Genomic DNA, 27,627 nt, shown 5'->3' with positions numbered 1-27,627 from the left:
ATATATACCAGTACTCTAGTGAATAATTAAGACCTTTAACCATGAAAAAATAAATTAACGAATTATTAAAAAAACACTAAACTAATCTCAAACATTGAAATTATGTTTTTTAAAGATGCTCGTACACTACACCAAATAATAGTTAATTTATTTCTTGCCAAAATCCATGATAATTAAATAATTCATACATACATCATTATGAATTCATATTATAATATGTTAAATTCGTCAAAGTTTGATATAAAATAAATGATACAAATAATAATTAACCAAACCACTATTCCACAAAATAATAATAACATAATGAACGAAAAAGATCACACATAATAATAATAATAATAATAATAATAATAATAATAATAATAATAATAATAATAATAATAATAATAATAATAATAATAATAATAATAATAATAATAGATAAATAAATAAATAAACCTAAATTCATGATAGAATTATTGAAGATATGTTTTTGACGATTTTATTTAAAGTATAAAGAAATTGAAATCTAAAATTGATAATTATCCCTAGGATTAATCACCTAATCCCTTAATTTATGGAATGATTGATTTCATTAAAAACAAATTTACCGAAATGACCCATTATAAAAGCAGCGAATAATATTACTTACTAATATGGGCATAAATCTAACCATTGATTCTTCTTAATCTAAAGGCCCACGAGTGTTCCTATTTTATACTGTAAAAAATGTTTTTATTTTAGCCTCTCCCTATATATATATATATATATGCATTGGAAATTGAAAGATGAATGCGAATAATAAATAAAGAACTTATTTTTTGTTCATGAGAGTTATGTTTCTCACAGCTTTGATCACTCCTTTGATAGGAATTTGTTGACTTTTTTGTACTTGTACTAAAATTCCAGAAATATTTGTGATAAGTTTTTTTGTTTTTATTCATATAATTATATATTTAGAGTTTAATGTATGTTTTATTTGAAGGAATATTTTAAACTAATTTCACTTACCAAACTCTTCTTCCTTGTCAAGCTTTTGTTCCACATCGTTGAACTCCACAAAATTATATGGTATTTTATACTCGATCTCGTCGAATGCTTCCTTTATATCAGAGTACCTATTGAGTATTATCTCTTTTTCTCTATGGATACTTAGATACCTAGTATTAACGTTTCCAACCTCTCCATTAGAGATTAAATACATTTTGTTGGATTCAAACTTTTTTTCAAATTTGTTTATTTCATTATTGAATATGGCTATTCCAATTCGGACACCCTGCAACTTGTGTGATAAATATGTACATTTTTAAAATTAACATATATGTATTTAATATGTTATACGTATAAATAATATGTATCATAATAAATTAAAACCAAGTTCATAAGTTTTACATGTCCAAAAATTTTTCTCTTGAATAATTGATCTTTCAACTCTTGCAATTTTGCTTGAAATACTCGTGTAGTTAAGTCTGGACGATTTTGAGCTGCTTGACCATCATCTAATGCTTCTTAGATTTCTTTCCACTCTGGATTGCAAGTCATTGTAATGAATAGATCCGGTTTCCCAAATTTTTGTACTTATGCCAATGCATCAAGATATCTACGACGCATATCTCTTGGTCCTCCTATAAATGTTGGTGGTAGAACAATTCTTTTTCCAACTTCATTCCCTCTTAATTCTCCATTAAAGATACTATCCACAATTCCTTGATACAATTATGCTCTCATACTTGATTGGTTTTGACCAAAAAAATCCAGTCTTGTTATCTCCAATTTTATATATATATCCACTATATATTGCTCTAATAATCTTCCAGCTATTAAAAGTATGGATTGTCTTGAATTTCTAATCTGTATCTTATAACAAATATATTATCTGCACGATACATTCTTAACGTTTTCTCTTCTAATACCTATAAATATAGAAAAATACAACATAAAAATAATAAAAGTTATATTATAGTGATTAGTGAAATAAATAAAGTATAACAATATGCAAAATAAATAATTGTGTTAACAATTCCTTAATTATATAAAAGAATCTCAAACCAATTAACAACCAAAAGATTTTCCATTCAAACTGCGTTTATAAATTTAATTAATTAAATGTACTCATTATGACCTAAACACTCTAAATACAAATCAACACTTTATGGATTTAGGTCATCCATGTACCAATAGTTAGTGGTAAGAGCAGGAAGACTTCAAAGTATATTTTTATATTTTACACACGCTTAAATCCAATAGTTTAATACTACTCCCTCCGTCCACCAATTCAAGGCCTCTGGCAAGTGTAAATTACACTTGCCAGAGGCCTTGAATTGGTGGACGGAGGGAGTATAATTTATCAAATCATTAAAATCAATTTATAAACATTAAAAAAATATAAAAAGTTAAAAGACATACCTTCTTCTTCGTTAGTGATAATATCGTCTGCAGTTATGGTTCTACTAATAAAGTAGAAGTAGAAACAGAATTTGTGCTACGAACTGAAGACGTTGGATCAATCTTTTTAATGTTTTGATGCCAACCTGTTTCGCCCATTGGAAAAGAAATGGATATTGCAATGGATCATAACATCCATAATAATGCTTTATTCTATGTCTATCACCGGAATGAGCATGAACTACAATATCGCGCTCCAATGGGATATTTTCATTAATTTCCTCAACTCATATAGCTGCAACTTGATCTGCATGTGGAGAATTATATACATGTTGATCTATATAAGTTGATATCTTTGGAAATATGAAGCTGGACATTGTCCATTGAAAGATAATCTTTCAATCTTCGAAAGAATTTTGCATACGGGTTGATCTCTAAAATTCCCATGAGCATCTTTACAACTGCTTCTGACAAAATTTGATTTTGCATTATGTTAAGTCTGTTCTCAACCTCACTTTGTATGTCATAAATTTATAGTTAAAAAAAAAACGTAGGAGATGTATATTGTGGGATCAATCTAGGAAGATCATGATAAACCATTCCTTTTGCTCGAAAAGAATAAACTCCCCGTCTTGCAGATGCAAGTTCTTTATCCAATTTTACTCCGAACGAAGTAAATTAGAATATACTATTATAAGCCTGAATATTCCTTCTAAAACTAATAGCTTCTTGTGATTTTCTTTTTTTTGAAACAAGAGTTTAAATTAAGATAAATCCCGATGAAGAATATCTGAAAGCCAGCTCGGGAAAGTTGACCACCAAATCGTTACATCATCAGTAAAACAAGCGAAATTCGCAAGGCTATGGGCCGCCCCATTAGCTTCTCTCCGAACATGTCGGAAGTCAACAACACAGTGCTCCTTTGCATGAGCGAACACCTCAAACATGTCTTCACACAAAGAATCCAAACTTGTCTTCTCCTCTTTAACCACATGCACTGCAAGGATTGAATCCGAATACACAATCATGGGGCCAAGATCGTGTTGAAGGTTGAAACCGATACCTAGCAGCAGCGCGTGTAGTTCTCCCATGAGAATAGTATGGGTCTGCCCAATTCTTTGTGCCACCGCTGCGACAGGAGTCCCTCTGTGATCTCGAAAGATAAAACCAGCTCCCGTGCGGAGGCCATTCTCGTGGATAGAGATATCCACATCCATTCTAAGAACACCTTGCCGCGGAGGAATCCAAGAAACTGAGCCTTCCTTGGGCAGGATCTGCTGCTGCACCGAAACACGAGCACGTGTCTCCTGAAATTGAACCAAAAACCTGCTACAGCTCGCAAAGAAATCCGGATCTGCAATGGGGGTGTTCCCGTGCTTGGCATCGCAAAGTCTCCTCCAAATCCACCATAAACAGATTGCAAAAAGGTCCACCCCTTCCGCATCATAGCTCGCCCAAAACTTCCTGCAAACTTCTTCAAAAGGAAGAGATCGCATCTCCTTAATGAAGCTCCACCAGGGAGTTTGGCTCCACAAACTTTTGACGGTCCTGCAAAAAAGAAGACAATGGGCAGTATCGCCCCACTCTTTATGACACCAAGAGCAAAGACCGTGAGTAGGGATGTGGTGACGTCGCAAATTAACATCCGTTGCAATCCAGTTGTGGATGGCTCTCCATAAAAAGATCTTCACTTTAGGCGGCACATTAGCATTCCAGATAAAAGGAAAAGATTTGTCTCGAGGGCGAGAGGAAAGGTTGGGATTCGGCTTATAGAATCCAGTGGCTGCCAAATAACCCGTCTTAACAGTATATCTCCCTTTTTCATCAAACACCCAGAATCTAGAATCACAAGTATAATTTTCAGGGATGTTCAAACTCTCAATAGCCTCCACCTCATGGGGGTAGAAGGCAGCCTCTACCTTCGAGTGATTCCAAATGCCCTCCTCAGAAATGAAACTTGAAACCTTGGTTTCTCTATCATCCCGGGGCCTCGCCAATGCCACACCACTACAATTCCCCGGGATCCAAGCATCGGTAAAAGCTCGAATATGTTTACCTGTTCCGACCCTCCATCGTAAACCTTCCTTGAGAAGTTCTTTACCCCAACAAATTGATCTCCACGAGTAAGAGGCATTAGAATTAGGAGTTGCATGCATAAAGTTACCGTCCCTAAAATACCGTCCTCCCAAAACACGCGCGACCAAAGAATCCGGGAATTTTGCAAGGCGCCAAGCCTGTTTGGCTAAAAGGGCCTTGTTAAAATCCCCCAGAAGTCGAAAGCCCATGCCGCCTTCAGACTTCGGTCGACAGAGGGAGGCCCAGGAGGTCCAGTGCATACGTTTTGAGTCCTCCGATTCTCCCCACCAAAAGTTGGCACAAGCCTTTTGAATATCACAACAAATACCATCTGGAACTTTAAAACAGCTCATAGTGTAAGTAGGGATTGCTTGAATAATAGATTTAAGGAGTACCTCTTTGCCCCCAGCCGAGAAGAGTTTGTTATGCCATGAGCTCAATTTTTTGCAGACCCTCTCTCAGATGTAATCAAACTGGAGTTTTTTTTTCCGGATAATAAAAGTAGGCAGCCCAAGATACACGGCATGACCCTGCGTTTCTTGAATCCCCAAAGATAGAACCACATCTTTAATATCTTGGCGATTAGTACAGGGGCTGAAACTGACGGCAGATTTTTCGAGGTTCACCACTTGTCCCGAAGCAATGGAGTATTTTTCCAGGATCTCACGGATAGCTTTAGCACCATTATCTTTAGCCTTAAAGAACAAGAGACTGTCATCCGCAAAGAAGAGGTGGGAAATAGTTGGGCTAGTTTTCGCCACATGGAGACCAACAAAAAACTTCTCCCTTTCGTATTCTTGAAGCATATCAGAGAGACCTTGTGCACACAGAACAAAAAGAAAAGGAGAGAGAGGACAACCCTGGCGAATGCCTCTAGAAGGAGAAACTGAGCCGAACACCTTACTGTTAATCACAAAAGAGAATTCCACCGTGGAGATACAATCCATAATCACCCTAGTCATCAAATCCGGGAAGCCCATCGCCTCCATGATCTTGTGTAAAAAACCCCATTCAACCCGATCGTACGCTTTGCTCATATCAAGTTTTGCCGCTGCGAACCCTTGCTTACCCTTCTTTTGATTCCGTAACCAGTGCATACATTCATAGCCCACTAAAATATTGTCTGAAATCATTCTTCCCGGAACAAAAACACTCTGCGTTTCATCGATGACCTCCCCAAGAACTCTTCGAAGTCTATTCGCAAGAGTTTTCGTCACAATTTTGTAAATGGTGTTACACAGGCTAATAGGCCGGAAATCTCTAACTTTATCCGGCTTCTTCACTTTTGGAATGAGGACAATAAGCGTTTTATTCCAATCTCGAACACTGACCCCTTCATTAAGAATCATGAGCACCTCCTTAGTTATAGAGCTCCCAATCTCGGTCCAATACTTTTGGAAGAAGATTGGAGGGAATCCATCTGGGCCAGGAGCCTTATGTGGATTCATTTGATTGATAGCTTTCCTCACATCTTCACTAGTGAACGGGGCTGCCAGAATTTCTTTAGCCGCCTCATCAAAGGATCGCGAAATATGTTTGGTGACCATCGCAAAATCAGTCTCCGTAGGAGAGTTAGTGTGAAACAGTGTTTCAAAGAAATTCTGGACAATATCAGCTTTGTCCTTGTCGTGTTTCTTCTTTTCCCCAAACTGATCCACCAAAAAATCAATCCTATTCTTCCTTTTTCTATCCGAGGCAAAAGAGTGAAAATATTTAGTATTACGATCACCGAAACTTAGCCAATTCGCCCTTGATCTTTGTTTCCAGTGTATCTCCTCAGCTTCCGTCATTTGTTCAATCACTTTATTGATCTGAAGCAGCTCGTCTCGCACATCCATTGTTGCTTGTTTGTTAAGAAGGGCCACCCTTCTTTTTCGCAGCTCAGTAAGCTTCTTCGTCGGGTGTTTAAAATCGGATTCCACCCACTTTTTCAGAAACTCTCGACAGTGGCCAAGACGGTGGTGAACCAACTGTCCTCCGCTCATCTGCCAGTTCATCAAAAGGTCCGCCGAAAAAGAATCCTCAAGCATCCATTTTTGCTCAAAATGAAATCGCTTAGCTCCCCCAGCTGACGAACCACCCTCTTTATGCACCAAGTGGAAAAGAACAGCTCTATGATCAGAGCTGAAATTATCAAGCACTCGTGCTCTTCTCTCGCCGAACGCCAAAACTCCCGGTTCGTTAATGAAGAAACGATCGAGCAACTCTTGGACGTGCGCTGCCCCATCTCTCTTGTTGCTCCAAGTGAAAGGTGTGTCGTTCTTCAAGGTTTTCAGACCACAAAATTCCAAAGCCGAGCGAAAACGCATCATCTGAGCCCAAGGTTTCTTCGGCCCCCCTCTTTTCTCGTTCTGACACAAAATCTCGTTAAAATCTCCTCCAACAATCCAAGGGGTATTGGCCTGACTTTCATCATCGAGGCGCCTGAGCAAGTCCCAAGAATGTTGTCGTTGTGTGGAATCGGGGTTGCCATAAAACCCCGTGAATCTCCAAACTTTCGAATCCATAGTAACACGGCAGTCTATATGACCGCTAGAAAAACTCTTGATATCCACCTGAAGAGGGTGTTTCCAGAAGAGCATTAATCCCCCACTTGACCCCGAGGGATTGACAGTAAAATGTTCCTCAAAGTCTAAAATAAACTTCCATCGCTCGCACTTCCGATCTCGAGTCTTTGTTTTCGAAATAAAAAGCAACCATGGGTTCTCGCCCGCCACTAGGCGGCGGAGCTCTTGGAATGCCCGGGGTGTACCCAACCCACGGGCATTCCACACAATGCAACTCATTGGACTCGGCGGGGCTGCTCGGCAGCCTCCGCCGTTGGTGTCAAGATGTCACAATTGTCGAGACGTGGTTGTTTGGAACAGGGGATCAGCACTTCCGTCTCAAACTCGGGATCCCCTTTTCTTTTCTTGCCCAGGTCCTCACTATCAGTCTGACCAGTAGGCTCACCTCCTCCCCTCCCTCTTCCTCCTACATCTCCCCTTTCCACGCCCTCAGTGCTCGGGCTCATCCCTCGCCCACCCCGGCCTCCTCTTCTTCCTAATCCCCTCCTCGAAACATCCTCCTTCCTAGCCCGTTTCTTCCAGCCTCCCATTTTTGGGGGAGTCCCCTTCTTGCCTCCACTTTTATCCCCTACTGTTGCCACGCCCTTTCCCTTAACTTCCACCCCTCCAATCCCTTCATAAGTATCATCCTTATGCACCCCCCCCCCCTTCTCTCCCTCACCCTTCTTCCCCCCATCCATTTTTTCCACTTTTCCCTCCTCCTTCTTATGACCCCTATGTCCCTCACCCTCTCCCTTCTTATTCCCCCTTTGTCCGCCTCTCCCCGAAACCAGAGCCTGTGTCATCTCTATCAGCATCTTCTCACAGTTCTGCGACTCATCCGGAGTCGAAATAGCAGGGCTCGAAACATGCTTTGAGTCTCTGTAGTTTTCTCCAAAGCATCCCTGAGCACTTGAAGCTGCCTCATCTTCATTCTCATCCCCCTTCTTGTTTGAGCTTCCCGAAAGAATTGGGGATAATCGAGGGGAGCTTTCATTGACAACCTTTCTCCGCTCGGTTTGAGACGACTCCCCAGTCATATAAACCATGTTATGGGTCGTCTTCTTTCGAGCCTCGTAGGCTCTAGGAGCCAAAATCCACATTCCAAACTTCAGTTCTTGATCGCCACAGCTCACTTCCTCACAAAAACGAAGAAGGTGCCCAATTTTTCCGCAGCGAAAGCAAAAGTTTGGCAACTTTTCATAAAGCAGTAATATAATGGCACCCTCCATCTCACCATCAGGGAGGAGGCGCACACATTTTTTTAGCGGCAAATTTAGGGACCAGGAAACCCTAACTCTTGCAAATTTTCCCATACAAAGGCCCCCTGCCCCCAAATCTATCTCTTTGACAGTACCAATTTGTTCTCCAATGCGTCGAATCACATCCGGGTGCATACATGCCAGGGGCAGGTTATGGCACTGAATCCATCCTGTGAAAGATTCAAACTTGACTTCACAGGGGTGTTGAAAACCTTCAATTTCAGCGAACAAAAGGAGATCCTGGAAGAAATGCCAAGGACCATCTAAAAAAGCATGTTTTTTATCCAAACCCGACGTAAATTGAGCAATAAATAGGTTTGGTCCCACAATCTCCACATCGACCCTTAACTGTGTCTGTAGAATAATTGGGAGTTGAGTGAGTAAAAGCTCCCTATTGACTTGTTTGCTAGCAAACACCTTTCCAACAAGGCAAAGTTTTGTCTGAAGGCGCAGATTAATCGTAAGGCTGGCGGAGAGGGCCACCGTATAATCATCTGCTTCCTCTGACAGCTTGAGTTGATTCACCAATCTTTGTATTTCTTCTGGATCCATGATCAAAACTGAAGAAGGCACGCTCTCCTCTCAGTGGAAGGGAAAAACTTTCGCAAGAAGCCGCGAAGACTCTTTTCTCAGAACCCTAGGGAGAAACCCAAGCAGCGTCTGGAAAAAAATTTTCGTATAGCTTCTTGTGATTGAGTTGTAAACAATTCATCCAACTCGGGAGGAACTTCAGAAAATGCAAGTTTAATTTTTCCATTATCACAACAAAAAAGTAGGTGGTTCATATTCAAATCTTCTAGCACCACAATGAATGCAATCAGACACCTTTTTCAATTCATGTAGCAATGAACCTAAATGGATAAATAATATAAATAAATAAAAAATAATAGTTTATCATAACGTATATACTTACAAGAATGTAATACTTACAATTCAAATCACTTGCATTTCGTTTACGTTTCTTTTGCTTTTGTAGATTTCTTCTTTGTCTATATACCTCATTAGCTGCAATATATAAATATAAATATATTAATTAAAAAAAATATTTTGATTTGTGCTCATGTTGTGTGATATGTGGTGATTATAATATAGACAATTAATATATATACATGAAGATGAGCTTGTTTTGTGCAATGTAACTTTCATGCTCATAATTAATATATAAATTTCAAAATCCTGCATGTAAATAACAATGAGCTTGTTGTATTGAAATTTACATTGGTTCGGAGCAGAATATATGATTCTCGTGAGAAAAAAAAAGGATCTCCTTGGACACCATTTTCTTATTTCAAGATTCTCCTTGTCAAAACTCAATTGAACTTCTTTCTTTATGGATTAACAAATACACGATCAAAATTCATTTCACATGCACCCAAGAACACAATTTTCCATGCCTAACATATTCATCCCACAAATATATTCAGATTAGCAAGAAAAAAATGTATTTTTTTTAATCTTTCGCACTGTAACTACTCCAATTTATAAAGTTGCCGCATAATCCAGCCATCTTAACAGCAAAAAATATCAAGATACCAAACAGAAGAATTCAAGGATCGTATACATACCTGTATAGATAAGATGAATCAGAGATCAGAGTTTATCACCAAGATCAATCATTGCACTTATACATATCCACTTTGAACTTGGATGAAAATTATAACATTTTTCAGAAAAAAGGTTAAAATTTCCAAATTAAAAGGACCACAAAACTTTCATATGTGTCTTTCAGTAGTTGACATTAGAAGCAAAGGATTCATGTCGCATCCACCTAAGGGACCGTGTGGATTGTCTTGTAACCAAGATAAATAGTGCCACTGTACTTCATAATCACATATCTTTCCATATTATTAGTATTATTTATTCCTTTTCTCATAATACGCAAACGACGAATAAATAGATACACTTTACTATAAAACACTGTTACGTCCACCGTGGGAGGAAGTTCCAATTTATTACCTCCATAAAATTAACAGATGAAGCGAGAATCAAAACTAACCTCAACCGGCCTTCGAAGAGGGGAGGCGGCGACCGGAAAAAAGACTAAGAGCAGCGGTGAAGCGCGGCGGACCGGAGGCTCACAGCGGCGGCGAGGTTGTATGCGATGGTGCGGAAGGATGGGTTTGAGGTTAGTTGTGAGGAGATAATTGATTGAGTTGGAGAAGAATTTGAACTTTAATTAATTTTTATTTATATTTAGAGTTTAGTTTAGTTAGTACATAAGATAAAGATTTTGATATATATAAATATATACGGAATTAGAGTGAACTTCTTCCATAGATAATTATGAAACAATAGGGCCGGATGGCCCTATTGGTGAGTGAAACTTAAATTTTGTCCATAAAATTTAAAATATCAATATTTGGCCATCTTTTATGTGCTCTACCTAATTTACCCTTTAACCCAATAGATCCAACAACTTCATTTGACCCGGATCCAGATTTAGGGATTAACACATGCCTTGTCTACCCCCCAGACCCCCGACCCCACCCACCCCCCCACCCACCCACCCCACCCCCCACCACCCACCCCAAGCCAAAAAAAAAAAAAAAAATTTTACTTCCCCTGCTTGTCTACCCCCCAGACCCCCGACCCCACCCACCCCCCACCTACCCACCCACCACCCATCCCCAAGCCAAAAAAAAAAAAAAATTTTTTACTTCCCCTGCCTTGTCTACCCCCCAGACCCCCGACCCCACCCACCCCCACCTACCCACCCACCCCCCCCACCACACCCCCCAAGCCAAAAAAAAAATTTTTTTTTTTTACTTCCCCTGCCTTGTCTACCCCCCAGACCCCCGACCTTGTCTACCCCCCAGACCCCCTGCCTTGGGGGTGGGTGGGGTGGGTGGGGTCGGGGGTCTGGGGGGTAGACAGGGCAGGGGGAGTAAAAAAAAAATTTCGTTGGCACTTATGGCACTATTAGTGCCATAAGTGCCATAAAATAAAATAATAAAATTTTTTGGCTTGGGGGTGGGTGGGGTCGGGGGTCTGGGGGGTAGACAGGGCAGGGGGAGTAAAAAAAAAATTTCGTTGGCACTTATGGCACTAATAGTGCCATAAGTGCCATAAAATAAAATAATAAAGTAAAATTTTTTGGCTTGGGGGTGGGTGGGGTGGGTGGGGTCGGGGGTCTGGGGGGTAGACAGGGCAGGGGGAGTAAAAAAAATTTCGTTGGCACTTATGGCACTAATAGTGCCATAAGTGCCTAACCCGACCCGCGTGCCTGATCCTACCCGTCACGCGACCCGCGCTCCTAACCCTACCCAGTCCGCCCAATTAAGGGCAAAAACGTCCCAAAGCTATAAAAATGGCCAAAATTTGTGTTTTTTCAATGTGTGGCCATAAATTGTGTTTTATGCTTCATTTTGGCTACTTCAAAATTTTACTCGATAATTATATTATATCCCTTAATTCACTCAATGTCATTCTCTTTAAAAAAGAAAAAAAAGAAAGAAGTCAATCAATTGAAAAATCGTGAGGGTGATAAGATAATTATATTATCTCTTAATTCACTCAATGTCATTCTCTTTAAAAAGGAAAAAAAGAAAGAAGTCAAAATTAATTGAAAAATCGTGAGGGTGATAATTATTAATCTATACTAACAAATTTATATTTTAGGGGTAAAATAGGCAATCCACAAGTTGTCCCTTAAATTGTCATTCGCTCTTTTTCTATTAGTATAGATTGAAAAAAGTAGTTCATCTGTCCCATTAATAATGTCACAATTTTTTTGGGCACGGAAATTAAAAAAAAAAAGGTGTTTAAATTGTGAAGTGGATCGACACCATTTATTTAATGATTGTAAAATGAGTAGTGAAGCATATTTTATTTTTAGAATGTGTCATTATCAATGAGATAAACGATAAAGAGAGTATCATTTATATATAGTAATTGGATGAAGCAAGATAGGGCGGCCGGCGAGGACATCAAAGCACTACTCATTGTGGTAATGTTTTCCTTTAACTTTTCCAGTAGTGATACTAAGAAATGTGTCCCTAAAAATTATTATTATATTTAAAAATATAAGTAAAATTTGTGAAATAACTAAATTTGTTATATCTAAAACCATCACAAGATATTGCACGTACAATTACCATAGAGCTTTTAGTGGAAGGAAAAAAAAAATTATTTAGCTCCGTGTCAATTACCATATAGAGCTTTAAATTGTTACGGCTCCCAAAAAAAATCTACATGTTAGCCCACCTCGCATTATTTAGCTCACGTGCCATTATATATTACTATTATAAATAAGCAAATTATTACCAATTTACCTTGAAAATAAAATATGCGAAAACCATAGTTGGCAAAAATTGGAACTCCTTGTGAAATCTACAAGACAATACACCACAACAGCTAGGTATTCCCTCCGTCCCCATAAAATATATCCAATTTATCATTTTCGTCTGTTCTCATAAAATGTATCCTGTCTATTTTTGGTAAATTTTTTACTCATAATAAGGTGAGACTCTTACTCCACTCACAACACATTCAACTATTTTATTAAAACTCGTGTCATTTAAAAATTGATAGTTTTTATAAGGACGGATGGAGTATAATAATGCAATTTATTTTAATTGCACTCTTAGCTCTTCCCATAATCCTCACATGCATCCTCTACTTCAAAACACAAAACCCTAAACATGCCAAACAAGAACTCCCTCCACCGGGCCCACCGCGGCTGCCGTTCATCGGCAATCTCCACCACTTCGATGGCCGATCCCCGCACACGTACCTCGGCCGCCTCTCGAAGCAGTACGGCGCCGTCATGTCCCTCCAGCTCGGATTCCGGCGCCTCGTCGTGATCTCCTCCGCAGAGGGAGATCATGACATCGCACGACGCCGTTTTCTCGAGCAGGCCGGCCCTCGTCGCCCTCAGGAGGCTGTCGTACAACGGCCTCGACTTTGCGTTCTCGCCCTACACGGAGACGTCGAGGGAGATGAAGAAGATCTCCACCGTGCATCTCTTCAGCACGAAGCGAGTTCAAACTTTTCTTCCAATTATCAGAGATGAAGTGTCGAAGATGATGGAGAAGATAGCTAGAGACGCCTCTCTCTCCGCCGCCACCGATTTGAGCGAGACGATGATGTTGTTTGCTGCTAACACCGTCGCTAGAGTTGCATTTGGGAAGAGATATGGAGAGAAGCAGCGTTTCGTCGACCTTCTTCACGATGCAGAGGCTGTTCTTGGAGGTCTATTCATGGAGGATTTCTTCCCTTGGCTTCGATGGATTGATAATCTCTCTGGAATGGCGGCGAAGCTGGACAAGATTTTTCAAGACATGGATGCTTTCTGTGAAGAAGTGATTGAAGAGCACATGAAGCCGAATAGGCCCAAATCTATGGAAGGAGACATTATCGATGTTTTGCTAAAGATGGAAAGAGATGGATCGGCTTCCTTTGATCTCACACTTGATCACATCAAAGCACTACTTGTGGTAACGTTTTCTCATATTATTGCTTCAGATTTTGGGCTGATCGGATTCGGGTTAGTCTTATCGGGTTGGGTTATTCGGTTACGAATCATTCGAGTTGCAATTTTTTCGTACTAAAAATTATCGACACTAACACTAATCTTTTGGGTTTGGTGCTAATCATATAGTGTTAATTGTTAAAATATGACCGTAACTTTCAGTTGTTTTCATAAAGAGGACTATATGTTACGAAATTTGAGAACGAGGACTATATGTTACGAAATTTGAAAATGACGACTATAGTTTCCATTTTTTATATTTATACTCCTATTTAACGTATCAAAATGAGGTCTATAGCTTTCATTACGGCCCGAAATGGGAGTGTAAGTGTAAAAAATTAAGTTGTAGTCTTCATTTTCAAATTCTGTAGCGTATAGTCCTCATTTTTAAATTCTGTAACATATAGTCCTCTTTCTAAAAGCACTTAAAGTTACGATCCTGTTTTAACAGTTAGCTCAATTATATAATTTTAACAATATTTTTTCTAAATAATTATCATTTTCTAATTTTTACATATAACATTTAAAATAAATACATATATAGAGAATCAAATGATGAGTATAAATTTCGAATATTGAATCAAAATACATTTCACAAACATGTGACAAAAAAGATCATATTTTTACTAACTTTTGGAAACCAAATAATAAGTCAAGCCAACTCACTCATTTTCAGGTCAGTCTTATTGGGCTCAGGCTATATCCGAGTTATGATTTTTCCGGAATATAAATTTTCAGCCTTAACATTACCGGATTACATATTGTCGGTTTATTCGGACTAGATTGACATTCCTAGCTACTTACAGGGTATAATAGTCGGAGGCAGCGATGGGACTTCAGCTGCTTTAGTGTGGGCGCTGACGGCGTTGATGAAGAAGCCTTCATCGATGAAGAAAGTGCAAGCGGAGATAAGGCAATTGGCCGGAGAGAAAGAGATGATCGATGAAGAAGATATAAAGAAACTCCCATATTTTAGGGCAGTTGTGAAGGAGACTCTGAGATTGTATCCATCAGCTCCACTTCTACTCCCAAGAGAGACTACCAAGAAATGTAGGATAAATGGTTATTGTTGGCTAAGTTATAAATTGAATTTCTAGAGTCATAAGTTACATGGGTGAATATGAATCATCTACCTAGTATTGAATGTATTTATGAGTTTTCATTTACTCTTAGATGCTTCGTATGCCTAGCTTACTAGTATAAATAAGAGTCTAGTTGCAAGTCCATGTAACTCACTCCAAAAATAATACAATCAATCTGTTTCTCCAAAATATTCTCTCTCATATTCCTACAAATTGGTATCAAGAGCCAGTGTTGTTAAAAATGGCCAACAACATTATGGCTTCCTCCCTGCCTCGTTTCAATGGAGAAAAGTTCGATTATTGGAGCAACCTAATGAAGTTATGTCTTGAATCTCAAGACATATGGAGTGTCGTTGAAGATGGCGTCAATCCACCCGACGATGAGTCTCAATTGACTCAAGCTCAACAAAATCTCTTGAAGAGCACAAGACAAAAAGATAGAAAAGCTCTTTTCCAAATCTATCAAGCAATCGAGATCCATGTTTATGAGAGGATCTTAAAAGCCAAAACTGCTCAAGAAGCATGGAAAATTCTTGAGACGACTTATTGCGGTCAAGAGCAGGTCAAGAAGGTTCGCTTGCAATCCTTGCGAGCGGAATTTGAGAAGTTGGAAATGAAAACCAACGAGAAGATTTCCGAATATTTTACAAGAGTAACTTCTCTTGTAAATCAAATGGCGTCAAATGGAGAAGTCGTGGAGACTCAAAAAGTTGTTGAAAAAGTGCTTCGCAGCCTACCAACCAAATTCGATCATGTGGTTGTTGCTATCGAGGAATCACAAGATATTTCTTCAATAGCATTGGAAAGCTTACAAGGAAGGTTGGAAGCTCATGAAGCTAGGATTTCTCTGCGAAATCCTCAAAGTGCTCCTCAAGATCAAGCTTTAAAATCTCAATTTACCTTCTCGGGAGGCCGTGGCAGTAACCATGGACGCGGTGGAGGACGCGGACAAGGAAAAGGTGGAAAATCTGCTCCATCCACCAAAGACTCCGAAGAGGCGGAAAACAATGAGAAGCGTGGATCTTCCTATCATTCTCAAGGAAGAGGAAGAGGTACTTACAAAGGTAAAAAACCTTACATCGAATGCCATTTTTGTCATAAACCAGGACATAAAATAAATGATTGTTGGGAGAAATATCCAGAGAAAAGGCTGTTAGGAAATTAGACGCAACATTTTGGATATCGACCGATATGAAACGAGAAAAATAAATGACACCGATATTTTTAACGTGGTTCGGCCAAACTGCCTACGTCCACGGACCCACACCAATATATTAGAGAATTTCAAAAGGAGGAGTACAACAAAAATACCACACTGTATTTTGTATATGCCTACGCAGAGGCTATCTCTCAACTCACTTTTATCACTCGTGTATAACTTCCACACTGAAGTTTTCTCTCACAAGAATTTTCTCTCTCTCTCTCTTTCTCTATCTCTCTCTAGCTGAAAGTTAGATTGTTGTTTGGTGTTGTGTTGTGTGTTGGATGCTGCAGAAGAGCTCTCTATTTATAGGAAGATTTGGAGGTGGTAGGTGAGAGGTGGTTGGTGAGAGGTGGTTGGTGAAGAAGGTTGGTGGCAGCCACTTTTGACTAACAATCTCCCACTTGAAGACTGATTTCAATCTGTCTTCACACCTCGATCAACGCAGCAGCCTTTCTGTCTTTGTCATTCTAGCAAACCAATTGAAGCTGAGCACAACTTCAATTTATCAATGGTTACTGCCTTTGTAAGCATGTCGGCTGGATTTTGAGCTCCTTGGATCTTTTCAAGTATTAACACCTCATCCTCCAACAGAGATCTGATGAAATGATAACGAAGTCCAATATGTTTCGTTCTAGAATGAAATGCTGAATTCTTTGCCAGATGTATCGCACTCTGACTATCGCTGTGCAAGACATTCTTCGTCTGATCAAAACCCAATTCTGCCAACAACCCTTGTAACCAGATCATTTCTTTGCTAGCCTCGGTGATTGCCACGTACTCTGCTTCTGTAGTGGATAAAGCAACAATCTTTTGTATCTGCGAGATCCCACTAACAGCAGTCGTGCCAACAGTAAAGACATAACCGGTAGTGCTTCTCCTGCGATCTACCTCACCGGCAAAATCTGCATCTACAAAACCTTGTAGTGCTACATCACCTCGTCGAAAACACAAGCATCTATCAGTAGATCCACGTAGATATCTCAATATCCACTTTACTGCTTCCCAATGCTGCTTTCCTGGATTTGCCATAAATCTGCTCACAACTCCCACTGCATGAGCGATATCTGGTCTAGTACAGACCATGGCATACATCAGACTTCCAATGGCTGAGGCGTAAGGAATTTTAGCCATGAAGTCTCTTTCCTCCTTAGTCTTTGGAGAGTGCTCTTTGGATAGGCGGAAATGGTTAGCTAATGCTGAGCTAACCGGTTTAGCACTGCTCATGTTGAATCTTTGCAAGATTCGATTGACGTAGTTGGCCTGAGACAACTGCAAAACACCTTTTTGCTTGTCTCTGTAAATTCTCATCCCGAGAATTTGCTTTGCTTCTCCTAAGTCCTTCATCTCGAACTCCGCTGAAAGCTGTCTTTTCAACTTCTTGATTTCGTTCAAGTCTGAGCCGGCTACTAACATGTCATCAACATAAAGTAGCAAGATGATATAGCTGGACTCGAACCTCTTGAAGTAACAACAATGGTCAGCATTGCACTTCATGTAGCCATTTTTCTGCATGAATCCATCAAACTTCTTGTACCATTGCTTCGGAGCTTGCTTCAAGCCATACAGGCTCTTTTTCAACTTGCACACCAGCTTCTCCTTTCCTTTGACAGAGAATCCATCTGGTTGTTGCATGTATATTTCCTCCTCTAAGTCACCATTGAGGAAAGCAGTTTTCACATCTAACTGCTCTAGATGCAAGTCCTCCGTTGCAACAATACTCAGGACCGATCGGATTGTTGTCAACTTTACAACCGGAGCAAAGATATCTGTGTAGTCAATTCCTTCTTCCTGTTGGAAACCTTTGACTACCAATCTTGCCTTATATCGCTTTGAACCATCATGCTCTTCTTTGATTCTGTACACCCATTTGTTGTGTAGAGCTTTCTTTCCTTTGGGCAACTCAACTAGTTCCCACGTCATATTAGAGATAAGAGATTTTATCTCTTCTTTCATTGCAAGCTCCCACTTGACAGAATCTCCGACTTGACATGCTTCTTCATAGAATTCAGGTTCACCAGCATCGGTCAGTAACATTTGATTCATGTACTTCCTGTTTGGAACATGAGGTCGAGATGACCTCCTGGGTATAGGAGTTGGAGCTGGAACTGGAGACTGTGGTGGATCAGCCTCAGAGTTGGGCTCCTCCGTCTGCAAACCTTCATCTGTTTGCTTTGATGTACTGCATTCTGCAGTATCATCTGGATCAACGTATGTTGGATCGTCACTTGTTGTGTCGGTGGACTGCACTGCATTCCTGTCCTTGTACATCACATTTTCATTGAATATGACATTCCTGCTTCGAATGACCTTCCTGTTTTTGTCATCCCAAAAACGGTACCCGAACTCATCTCCACCATATCCAATGAAAGTACATTTTAGTGATTTGGAGTCGAGCTTACTCCTGGCATTATCACTAATGTGTACATACGCGACACAACCAAATACTTTCAAGTGAGAAAGTTTAATTTCTTTGCCGCTCCAAACTTCCTCAGGTATTCTGTACTCCAATGGTACAGATGGCCCATGGTTAACGAGATATGCCGCTGTGTTGACAGCTTCTGCCCAAAATTGTGTTGGCAGTCCTGCATGTATCCTCATGCTCCTAGCTCTTTCTGTCAACGTCCGGTTCATGCGTTCTGCAACTCCATTTTGTTGTGGTGTCCCTGGCAACGTCCTTTCTAACTTGATGCCATCCTGGTAACAAAATTTCTTGAACGCCATATCTTCATATTCTCCACCATTATCGGATCTCAACTTCTTTATCCGTAAGCCAGTTTCATTTTCCACCATGACCTTCCACTTCTTGAACGCCTCGAACACCTCTGACTTGTGTCTCAAGAAGTAAACCCACACCTTTCTCGAGTGGTCATCGATGAAAGTCACAAAGTAAGACTTTCCGCCATTGGATGAAACTGCTGCTGGGCCCCAAACATCTGTGTGGACTAACTCAAGCTTTACTTGCTTCGGAGTTCTACCACTGGTATTGAAACTCACCCTCTTCTGCTTCCCGTAGATACAACTTTCGCAAAAGTCTATATCAACAGACTGAAGCTCTGGTAGTTTCCCTTTCGAATGCATATACTTGAGCCCTTTCTGGCTCATGTGCCCAAGTCTTTGGTGCCACAGATTTGCATTCTTCTTGCTATCAGCAACTGCAATTGTCACACACGCATTCATCGTTGTGTATAGGCTTCCAGTATCCTTGCCACGTGCAAGAATCATTGCGCCCTTAGTGATTTTCCAATAATCACCAGAGAAGTGTGTATCACATCCTTCTCTTGACAATTGCTTGACGGAGATCAAGTTCTTCCTTAACTCTGGAATGTGTCTCACGTCCTTCAATTTCCATACAGATCCATTGAGTTTGATCTGTACTTCTCCTATGCCCACCACGCTGCATGGATGATCATCTCCAAGATATACTTCTCCGAAATTTCCCGACATGTAATTTATGAAGGAATTTCGATTCGAGGTGGCATGGAAAGATGCTCCAGAGTCTATGACCCAATACTCGGCCTTTTTCTCCATGGAACATATCAAGGCATCGCCTTCTTCTTCAGCCACAACATTGGCTTCGGTCTTTGTCTCGTTTCCCTTTGAAGGTACTTTACACTGCGTTCTGTAGTGTCCGACCTGACCACAGTTCCAACATTCAACAGACTTTGATTTGTTGGAATTCTTGTGGATCCTGGAGCTCTGCCTGCCATTCCTTGACTTGCTCCGTCCACGCCCTTGACTTCTGTTTGAGTTTCTGCCTCTGCTTTCTGCATTTAAAGCGGCACCTGAAGTGGAGACAACATCTGACTGCCTCCGGATCTCCTCGGTTAAGATCATGCTCACGACATCATCGAACTTCATTTTGGACTTACCGGCAGAGCTGCTAATGGCCGTGACTGTGCCATTCCAGCTCTCAGGTAACTGCCCAAGAATTAACAAAGCCCGGACCTCATCATCGAATTTGATGTCCACCGTGGTAAGTTGGTCCGTCACTTCGTTGAACTCGTTCAAATGTTCTCCAAATCTTCCGCTCTTCGTCATTTTCATATTGAACAATTTCTTGATCAAATGAACTTTATTTGCTGCAGACGGCTGCTCGTACATGCTGGATAAAGCTTTCATGAGAGACGCTGTTGTCTTCTCATGCTTTATGTTGAAGGCGACTGACTTTGATAAGGTCAGTCTGATTGCGCCGAGTGCTTTTCGATCAAGCACCCCCCACTCGTCGTCCTTCATATCCACTGGCTTTTCCTTCAATGGCTTATACAGGTCCTTCTGGTACAAGTAATCCTCCATTTGCATTTTCCAAAATCCAAAATTCACACCATTGAATTTCTCCATTTTGGAAATTTTATCGTCTGTCGACATTGCTCCCACTCGATCAAAAAACACGATAATTTTCTCAAAAAATTCGTTTCTGATGTGGAGGTTCAGTTTACACTGCAACCACAGAGCATACTAAGAATTTTAAAAGAATAATTACCGTTGCGCACGAAACACTGTTCGCAAAATTTACTATTCACGAATTCACTATTCACGTGAATAGTACCAGCGCAAGAAAAAAAATTTCGCCACCAACGTGGCTCTGATACCAGTTGTTAGGAAATTAGACGCAACATTTTGGATATCGACCGATATGAAACGAGAAAAATAAATGACATCGATATTTTTAACGTGGTTCGGCCAAACTGCCTACGTCCACGGACCCACACCAATATATTAGAGAATTTCAAAAGGAGGAGTACAACAAAAATACCACACTGTATTTTGTATATGCCTACGCAGAGGCTATCTCTCAACTCACTTTTATCACTCGTGTATAACTTCCACACTGAAGTTTTCTCTCACAAGAATTTTCTCTCTCTCTCTCTTTCTCTATCTCTCTCTAGCTGAAAGTTAGATTGTTGTTTGGTGTTGTGTTGTGTGTTGGATGCTGCAGAAGAGCTCTCTATTTATAGGAAGATTTGGAGGTGGTAGGTGAGAGGTGGTTGGTGAGAGGTGGTTGGTGAAGAAGGTTGGTGGCAGCCACTTTTGACTAACAAAGGCCACGCGAAGCTGGTTTGGTGCATGAAAATGAACCAGAAAATTCTGAAACTTTGTTAATTGCTTCTGATAAAAATTTGGGCAATATTTGGTACTTGGATAGTGGAGCCAGCCGACATATGACTGGCAACAAGAGTTTGTTTTCATCTCTTGTTGAAACTAACGGTGGACAGGTTACAATTGGTGATGCAAAATCCTACAAAATTCAAAGTGTTGGAGAAATTGCATTCAAAACCAAATGTGGAAAAATCGAGAAGATGTCTGAGGTATATTATGTACCAGGATTGCAAAGTAATTTGTTGAGTGTTGGACACTTAATGAAAAAAGGTTTTGATATTCACTTTGCCGATGATCTTTGCATCATGAAAAAGAGAAATCGAATCGTAGCAAAAATTGACATGGCTTCGAATAATTTGTTTCCTGTCAAACTTGATGTTCTTAATGCTATCACCTCAGTTCCAGTCCCATCACTTGGAGGAACACCAAGTTCACAAATCCTTGAGTTCGAAGAGAGAGAAGATGGTGACGAACCAAATGAATCACCTCAAAATGGAGACGGTGGCAGAAATGATTCTCCTCAAAATTCACCATCACCCTTGGCAAGAAGAACAAGAAGTTTGAGAGATCTCTATGATGAAACGGAAGAGATGGATGCAACAAATCAAGTATTTTTTGCATTCTTTGCTGGCGAAGATCCAATTTCATATGAAGAAGCTTCGGAAGAAGAAAAATGGATTCAAGCCATGCATGAGGAGATCAATTCAATCGAAAAGAATGGTACGTGGGAGCTAACTGTTTTACCTCCAAATAAATCTCCAATTGGTGTTAAATGGGTGTTCAAAACAAAGACCAATTCAGACGGTTCAGTCAACAAATACAAGGCCCGTTTGGTTGCTAAAGGATACAAACAAAAGGAAGGTGAAGATTTCAATGAGGTATATGCTCCTGTTTCTCGACTCGATACCATTCGTTTGATTATCTCACTTGCCGCTCAAAATTGTTGGAAGTTGTTCCAAATGGATGTAAAATCTGCTTTTTTAAATGGTTATCTGCAAGAAGAAATCTATCTTGAGCAGCCTCCAGGTTTTGTCAAAGAGGGCGAAGAAGATAAAGTGTGCAAGCTCAAGAAGGCGTTATACGGGTTAAGACAATCTCCTCGCGCATGGTATGGTCGAATTAATGAATATTTCATTAAATTTGGTTTTGAAAGATGTCCTCATGAGCACACACTTTACATCAAAAGAAATGACAAGGGAGGTTTTATGGTGGTGAGTCTTTATGTTGATGATCTTATCTTCACCGGAAACGATGTGGAGATGTTGACAGATTTTAAAAGCTCTATGATGAAAGAATTTGAGATGACTGATCTGGGAGAGTTGCATCATTTTCTTGGAATTAATGTCCAGCAATCGACGTCGGGAATTTTCATTTCTCAAGAAAAGTATGCAGCTGAGATCTTAAAGAAATTCAAAATGGAGAATTCTAATCCTGTATCAACTCCTTGCATTACTGGATTAAAGCTCAGCAAAAATGGTGAAGGAAAACTCGTGAATACCACCATGTTTCGAAGCTTGGTAGGAAACTTGATGTATTTAACTGCCACAAGACCTGATATTGTCTTTGCTGTAAGCTTGATTAGTAGGTTCATGGAGAAGCCTTATTCTAATCATTGGGAGGCAGCAAAAAGAATTTTGAGGTATGTCAAAGGAACACTTGATCATGGCATCTTTTATGAAGCACAAGTTCCTATCAAACTTGTTGGGTATTCTGATAGCGATCTTGGTGGAAGCATTGATGATTCTCGAAGTACCTCAGGTTATGTTTTTAATCTTGGAAGTGGAGCTATCTCTTGGAGTTCAAAGAAGCAGCCGATTGTGGCTCTTTCTACTACCGAAGCGGAGTACATCGCAGCTTCTTCAGCTGGTTGTCAATCTTTATGGATGAGAGGTATTCTAGAGAGTTTGAATTGCAAGCAGCCTGGCCCGACAACTCTTTTTTGTGATAATAGCTCTGCTATCTCTGTGTCCAAAGACCCTGTTTTGCATGGAAGAACGAAGCACATTCGTCTTCGTTTTCATTTCTTAAGGGAACTTGTTAATGATGGTGAAATCAACATTAAGTATTGTCCAAGTCAAGAGCAACTTGCAGATATATTCACTAAACCACTTGGAGGACCATCTTTTGCAAGAAATGCTGCTGCTTTGGGAGTCATGAGCAAATTCAATTTACGGGAGGCATTGTTGGCTAAGTTATAAATTGAATTTCTAGAGTCATAAGTTACATGGGTGAATATGAATCATCTACCTAGTATTGAATGTATTTATGAGTTTTCATTTACTCTTAGATGCTTCGTATGCCTAGCTTACTAGTATAAATAAGAGTCTAGTTGCAAGTCCATGTAACTCACTCCAAAAATAATACAATCAATCTGTTTCTCCAAAATATTCTCTCTCATATTCCTACAGTTATGAAATTGAAGGTGGAAGTATGGTGTACATCAATACTTGGGCTATTGCAAGAGACCCCGCCACGTGGGAAAATGCAGTTCTTGCCGGAGAGATTCTTGGCGGCTGAGATCGACGTGAGGGGTCAGAATTCGACGGTGATTCCGTTTGGATTTGGCCGGAGAGGGTGTCCCGGGATCGGGATTGGTATGTCTCAAGTCGAACTTGCATTGGCAAATGTTTTGTACAAATTTGAATGGGAATTGCCTCATGGAATGAAGGAAGAAGACATTGATTTCGATTCTCAGCATGGATTGGCAATGCTTAAGAAGAATGCTCTTCGCCTTGTTGCCAAGGTTGCGATATAAAATTGATCACATCCGTCGTTAACGCCAACGCCAACGCCGCCTTTTTCAACGATGGATTTGTTTCCGTCGCTAATATCCGTCTTTAATGATCTAAATAATATAAATGGTCAATGTTCTAATTAAATAAAGAGGTTGTCTGAAACCGGTTTTATGGTGAAACCGGCTTAAGATGATACTATTTCAATATACAAATGATACTTTAAAATGTTAAAGTATCATTTGTATGTTGAGGTAGTGTCATTGTGAAGTCAGTTTCACATGAATTTTTGTGTTAAATAAAAGACTTGGCAAAATGTTCTCAACTGTTGTAACCAAGGATAGTATTTGAAGTAATTATAATGTCATTATTGTCATGTGTGCTTCATGGAAATAGTAAACTAGGATGCATGGGATTTTGGTTGGGCCTCATTCCCTTTTCATTTATTTCTTTATAATTAATTAATATTAAGTTATTAATTAATTGTCAATTTTAGGTTGATTATGAATTATTAATTTTAATTCAGATTTGTTAATCTCTAATAAGGATTTTTAATTTCCAATAATTAATAAATTTCTTAGCGATTTTTTCTTAGCTCAAATTACCCCTATAAATCTTACTATATAGACATATATATAAACATGTCCTACCTAGCTTTACTAATGTAGTTTGATCCCATTCATTTCTAGTGTACTCAATGTATCATTTAAGTCGGGTAGTTATATATACTTGATTAGGTACGCCTAAAAAGTTAGTCGTTGTTTAGCTTTCAGTTATTCTCCGTTGATGAGGTTTTCGGAAGATGTAGAGTGTGCATCTTAACTTCATATAGTAGATAATTTTCCCTGGGCGAGGCCCCCTAGACGTAGGTTGTTTAACCGAACTGGATTATCATTCGTTGTGTTCAATCTTTTGTACTCACATTCATTGTTACAACACACCTCACCACATATTTTATGGATTAGTTTTTTTCTTTCTTTCAATAAAAATCAAAGCTCGATTATCAAAAGTGAACAAATCGCGATCTTTATTGATTTTTATGTAATTTAAAAAATTAATAATCTCAATAATATTTTATTTTCCAACCAAATTTCTTAGCTTACCCCTATAAAATTTTCCTCTATTTATTTTCACTTCAATGCATAGTCCAATGTAATGAGACACCTTTGTGGTTTTTTCTATTTTAACATCAAGTATCAACCTCTCAAACAAACCAAAGAAAGAAAAAATGATGTCACTTGTTTTGCTCTTGGCTCTTCCCATAATCCCCATGATCATCTTCTACTTCCAAACACAAAACCCTAAACATGCCAACAAACCCCATCCACCGGGCCCACCGCGGCTGCCGTTCATCGGCAACCTGCACCACTTCGACGGCCGGTCTCCGCACACGTACCTCCGCCGCCTCTCGGAGAAGTACGGCCCCGTCACGTCCCTCAGGCTCGGATTCCGGCGAGTCATCGTAATTTCCTCAGCAGATGCAGTGAAAGAGATCGTAAAATCCCACGACGCCGTTTTCTCGAGCCGGCCGCTTCTCGTCGCCCTGCGGAGGCTGACGTACGACGGCCTCGACGTCGCGTTCTCGCCCTACAACGACGCGTGGAGGGAGATGAGGAAGATCTCCACCATCCATCTCTTTAGCGCGAAGCAAGTTCAATCTTTCCGCCCCGTTTTCAAAGACGAGGTGGCGAAGATGATGGAGAAGATTGCTCGAGACGCCGCCTCCTCCGCCGTCGCCGATTTGAGCGAGACGATGATGTCGCTTTCGAGTAACACCATCTGCAGAGTTGCGTTTGGGAAGAGCTATGGAGATGAAAGGTATGGGAAGAGCCGTTTCCACGATCTTCTTCGCGACACTCAGCCCCTTCTCGGAGGTTTTTTCATGGCGGATTACTTGCCTTCGCTTCGATGGATTGATAATCTCTCTGGAATGGCTGCAAAGTTGGAAAAGAATTTTCAAGAAATGGATTCTTTCTATGAAGAAGTGATTGAAGAGCACATGAATCCCAATAGGCCAAAATCTATGGAAGGAGACATCGTTGATATTTTGCTTGGGATTAGAGAAAATGGATCGCTTTCGTTTGATCTTACATTAAACCACATCAAAGCACTACTTATGGTATGTAAAAATTTGGGTTAATTGCTTATAGATACACGAACTATACTTAAATTCCGATTTTTAATATTTTTTTAAAATTTGACCCGAGGCCAAAGTTCATTGGCTAATATACTTGATTGTCTGAAGTCCGATGGGTAATCCGAATGTACCGCAGAAAAGATCTTAGAGAGCGTTAATTACTTTGAATGGTTAGTTTCGATAGATAAAATTAATAAAAACTAAGACCATGTTTACTTAGATATTATTTTTGTAATGATACTTATATTTTTGTGTTTTGATCACCTAAAGTGGTCGGAAAATTATGACATGAAAGTTGATGCAATGAAACTCAATATTTTTTCTTTTTTCTGACTAATTCTGGCGACCAACACCCAACTATATTGGTTAATTAGTGAGTTATATACTCCTTCCGTTTCACTGTTAATAACTCACTTTCCTTTTTCATCTGTCTCATTAATAATGATATGATCCAAAAAAAGAAACCATCTTCTCTCATAAAAAGTTGTGGGCTCCATCACTTTTTATCCTTTAATCATTCTTCTTCTTAATAACTATATCAAAAAGTAATGAGCCATTATAAATGAAAGGGAGGGAGTATATATCAAGAGGTTTTCAGCGGTACATTCGAATTCATGTCAATCGAACTCCAGACAATAAAGTTATGATTTTAGACAAGGACGTTGTGATTAGATCATAGGTCTTGTTTGCAGAATATAATAGCCGGAGGCAGCGACACGACTGCGGCTGCTTTAGTGTGGGCGCTAACGGCGTTGATGAAGAAGCCTTCGTCGATGAAGAAAGTACAAGCGGAGATAAGACAATTGGTCGAAAAGAAAGAGATGATCGATGAAGAAGACATAGAGAAACTACCATATTTGAGGGCAGTTGTGAAGGAGACTCTGAGATTGTATCCACCAGCTCCAGTTTCAGTCCCAAGAGAGACTACTCAGAAATGTAGCATAAATGGCTATGAAATTGAAGGTGGAACAATGGTGTATATCAATGTGTGGGCTATTGCAAGAGACCCCGCCACGTGGGAAGACGCGGATGAGTTCTTGCCGGAGAGATTCTTGGAGGCTGACCTCGACGTGAGGGGTCAAAATCCGGAGGTGATTCCGTTTGGATTCGGCCGGAGAGGCTGTCCCGGGATCGGAATCACCATGGCTGAAATCGAACTTGCATTGGCAAATGTTGTGTGCAAATTTGTATGGGAATTGCCTGTTGGGATGAAGGAAGAAGACATTGATTTCGAGGTTCTGCCCGGAATGACGATGCATAAGAAGAATGCACTTCGCCTTGTTCCTAAACTCGTGATTTAGAGGGCGCTTGACTAAGCTTATTTTAAAGAAACCTTATAAGGTCGAACAACTTATAATATGTAAGTTTTCAATAGCTTATATAATAGGATTGTAAACGAATCAAATATTTTTACTCGATTCGAAATTTTGATATTCATATTCAAAATTATCCAATTTGTTATTGATTACAAATATTCGATTTGATTAGTATTCCAATACGTATGTGAAAACATGATATATATATATATATATATATATAGGGAAGGGATCAAAAAAGAAAGCTAAATGTAGGAAGAATAAAGAATAAATATAAGCCTTTAGATTATAGTAATCAAACGGCCCATAATTAGGCTGAAGATTAGATGCGATTTTTATCT

General features: G+C 39.7%; 1 protein-coding gene, 1 long non-coding RNA gene and 1 pseudogene across 2 annotated transcripts; 2 read left to right on the top strand and 1 right to left on the bottom strand.

Moving 5' to 3' along the window:
* Window positions 1-9,526: 9,526 nt before the first annotated feature.
* LOC130999260 (uncharacterized) lies at window positions 9,527-10,527 on the bottom strand. Its single transcript, XR_009093458.1, has 2 exons — window positions 10,245-10,527; window positions 9,527-9,813 (listed from the first exon to the last, which is right to left on the bottom strand). It is a non-coding gene; the product is annotated as an uncharacterized LOC130999260 (long non-coding RNA).
* A 2,279-nt stretch (window positions 10,528-12,806) lies between these two features.
* LOC130998714 (6,7,8-trihydroxycoumarin synthase-like) lies at window positions 12,807-23,856 on the top strand (annotated as a pseudogene).
* A 1,134-nt stretch (window positions 23,857-24,990) lies between these two features.
* On the top strand, window positions 24,991-27,381 carry LOC130999259 (cytochrome P450 71A1-like). Its single transcript, XM_057924771.1, has 2 exons — window positions 24,991-25,952; window positions 26,663-27,381. The coding sequence occupies exons 1-2, from the start codon at window positions 25,062-25,064 to the stop codon at window positions 27,269-27,271; spliced, it is 1,500 nt and encodes a 499-aa protein (XP_057780754.1). The 5' UTR covers window positions 24,991-25,061; the 3' UTR covers window positions 27,272-27,381.
* Window positions 27,382-27,627: the final 246 nt, after the last annotated feature.

This window comes from Salvia miltiorrhiza, chromosome 8 (genome assembly GCF_028751815.1).
Source record: "Salvia miltiorrhiza cultivar Shanhuang (shh) chromosome 8, IMPLAD_Smil_shh, whole genome shotgun sequence".
Classification (NCBI taxonomy): domain Eukaryota; kingdom Viridiplantae; phylum Streptophyta; class Magnoliopsida; order Lamiales; family Lamiaceae; genus Salvia; species Salvia miltiorrhiza.
This window is presented reverse-complemented; position numbering and strand designations above follow the sequence as displayed.

Excerpts from the sequence above, each read along its gene's own strand:
- LOC130999259 (XM_057924771.1), top strand. The coding sequence starts at position 25,062 with ATGATGTCACTTGTTTTGCTCTTGGCTCTTCCCATAATCCCCATGATC. Across the intron at positions 25,953-26,662 it reads ACATCAAAGCACTACTTATG|AATATAATAGCCGGAGGCAG; the intron begins GTATGTAAAAAT and ends TCTTGTTTGCAG.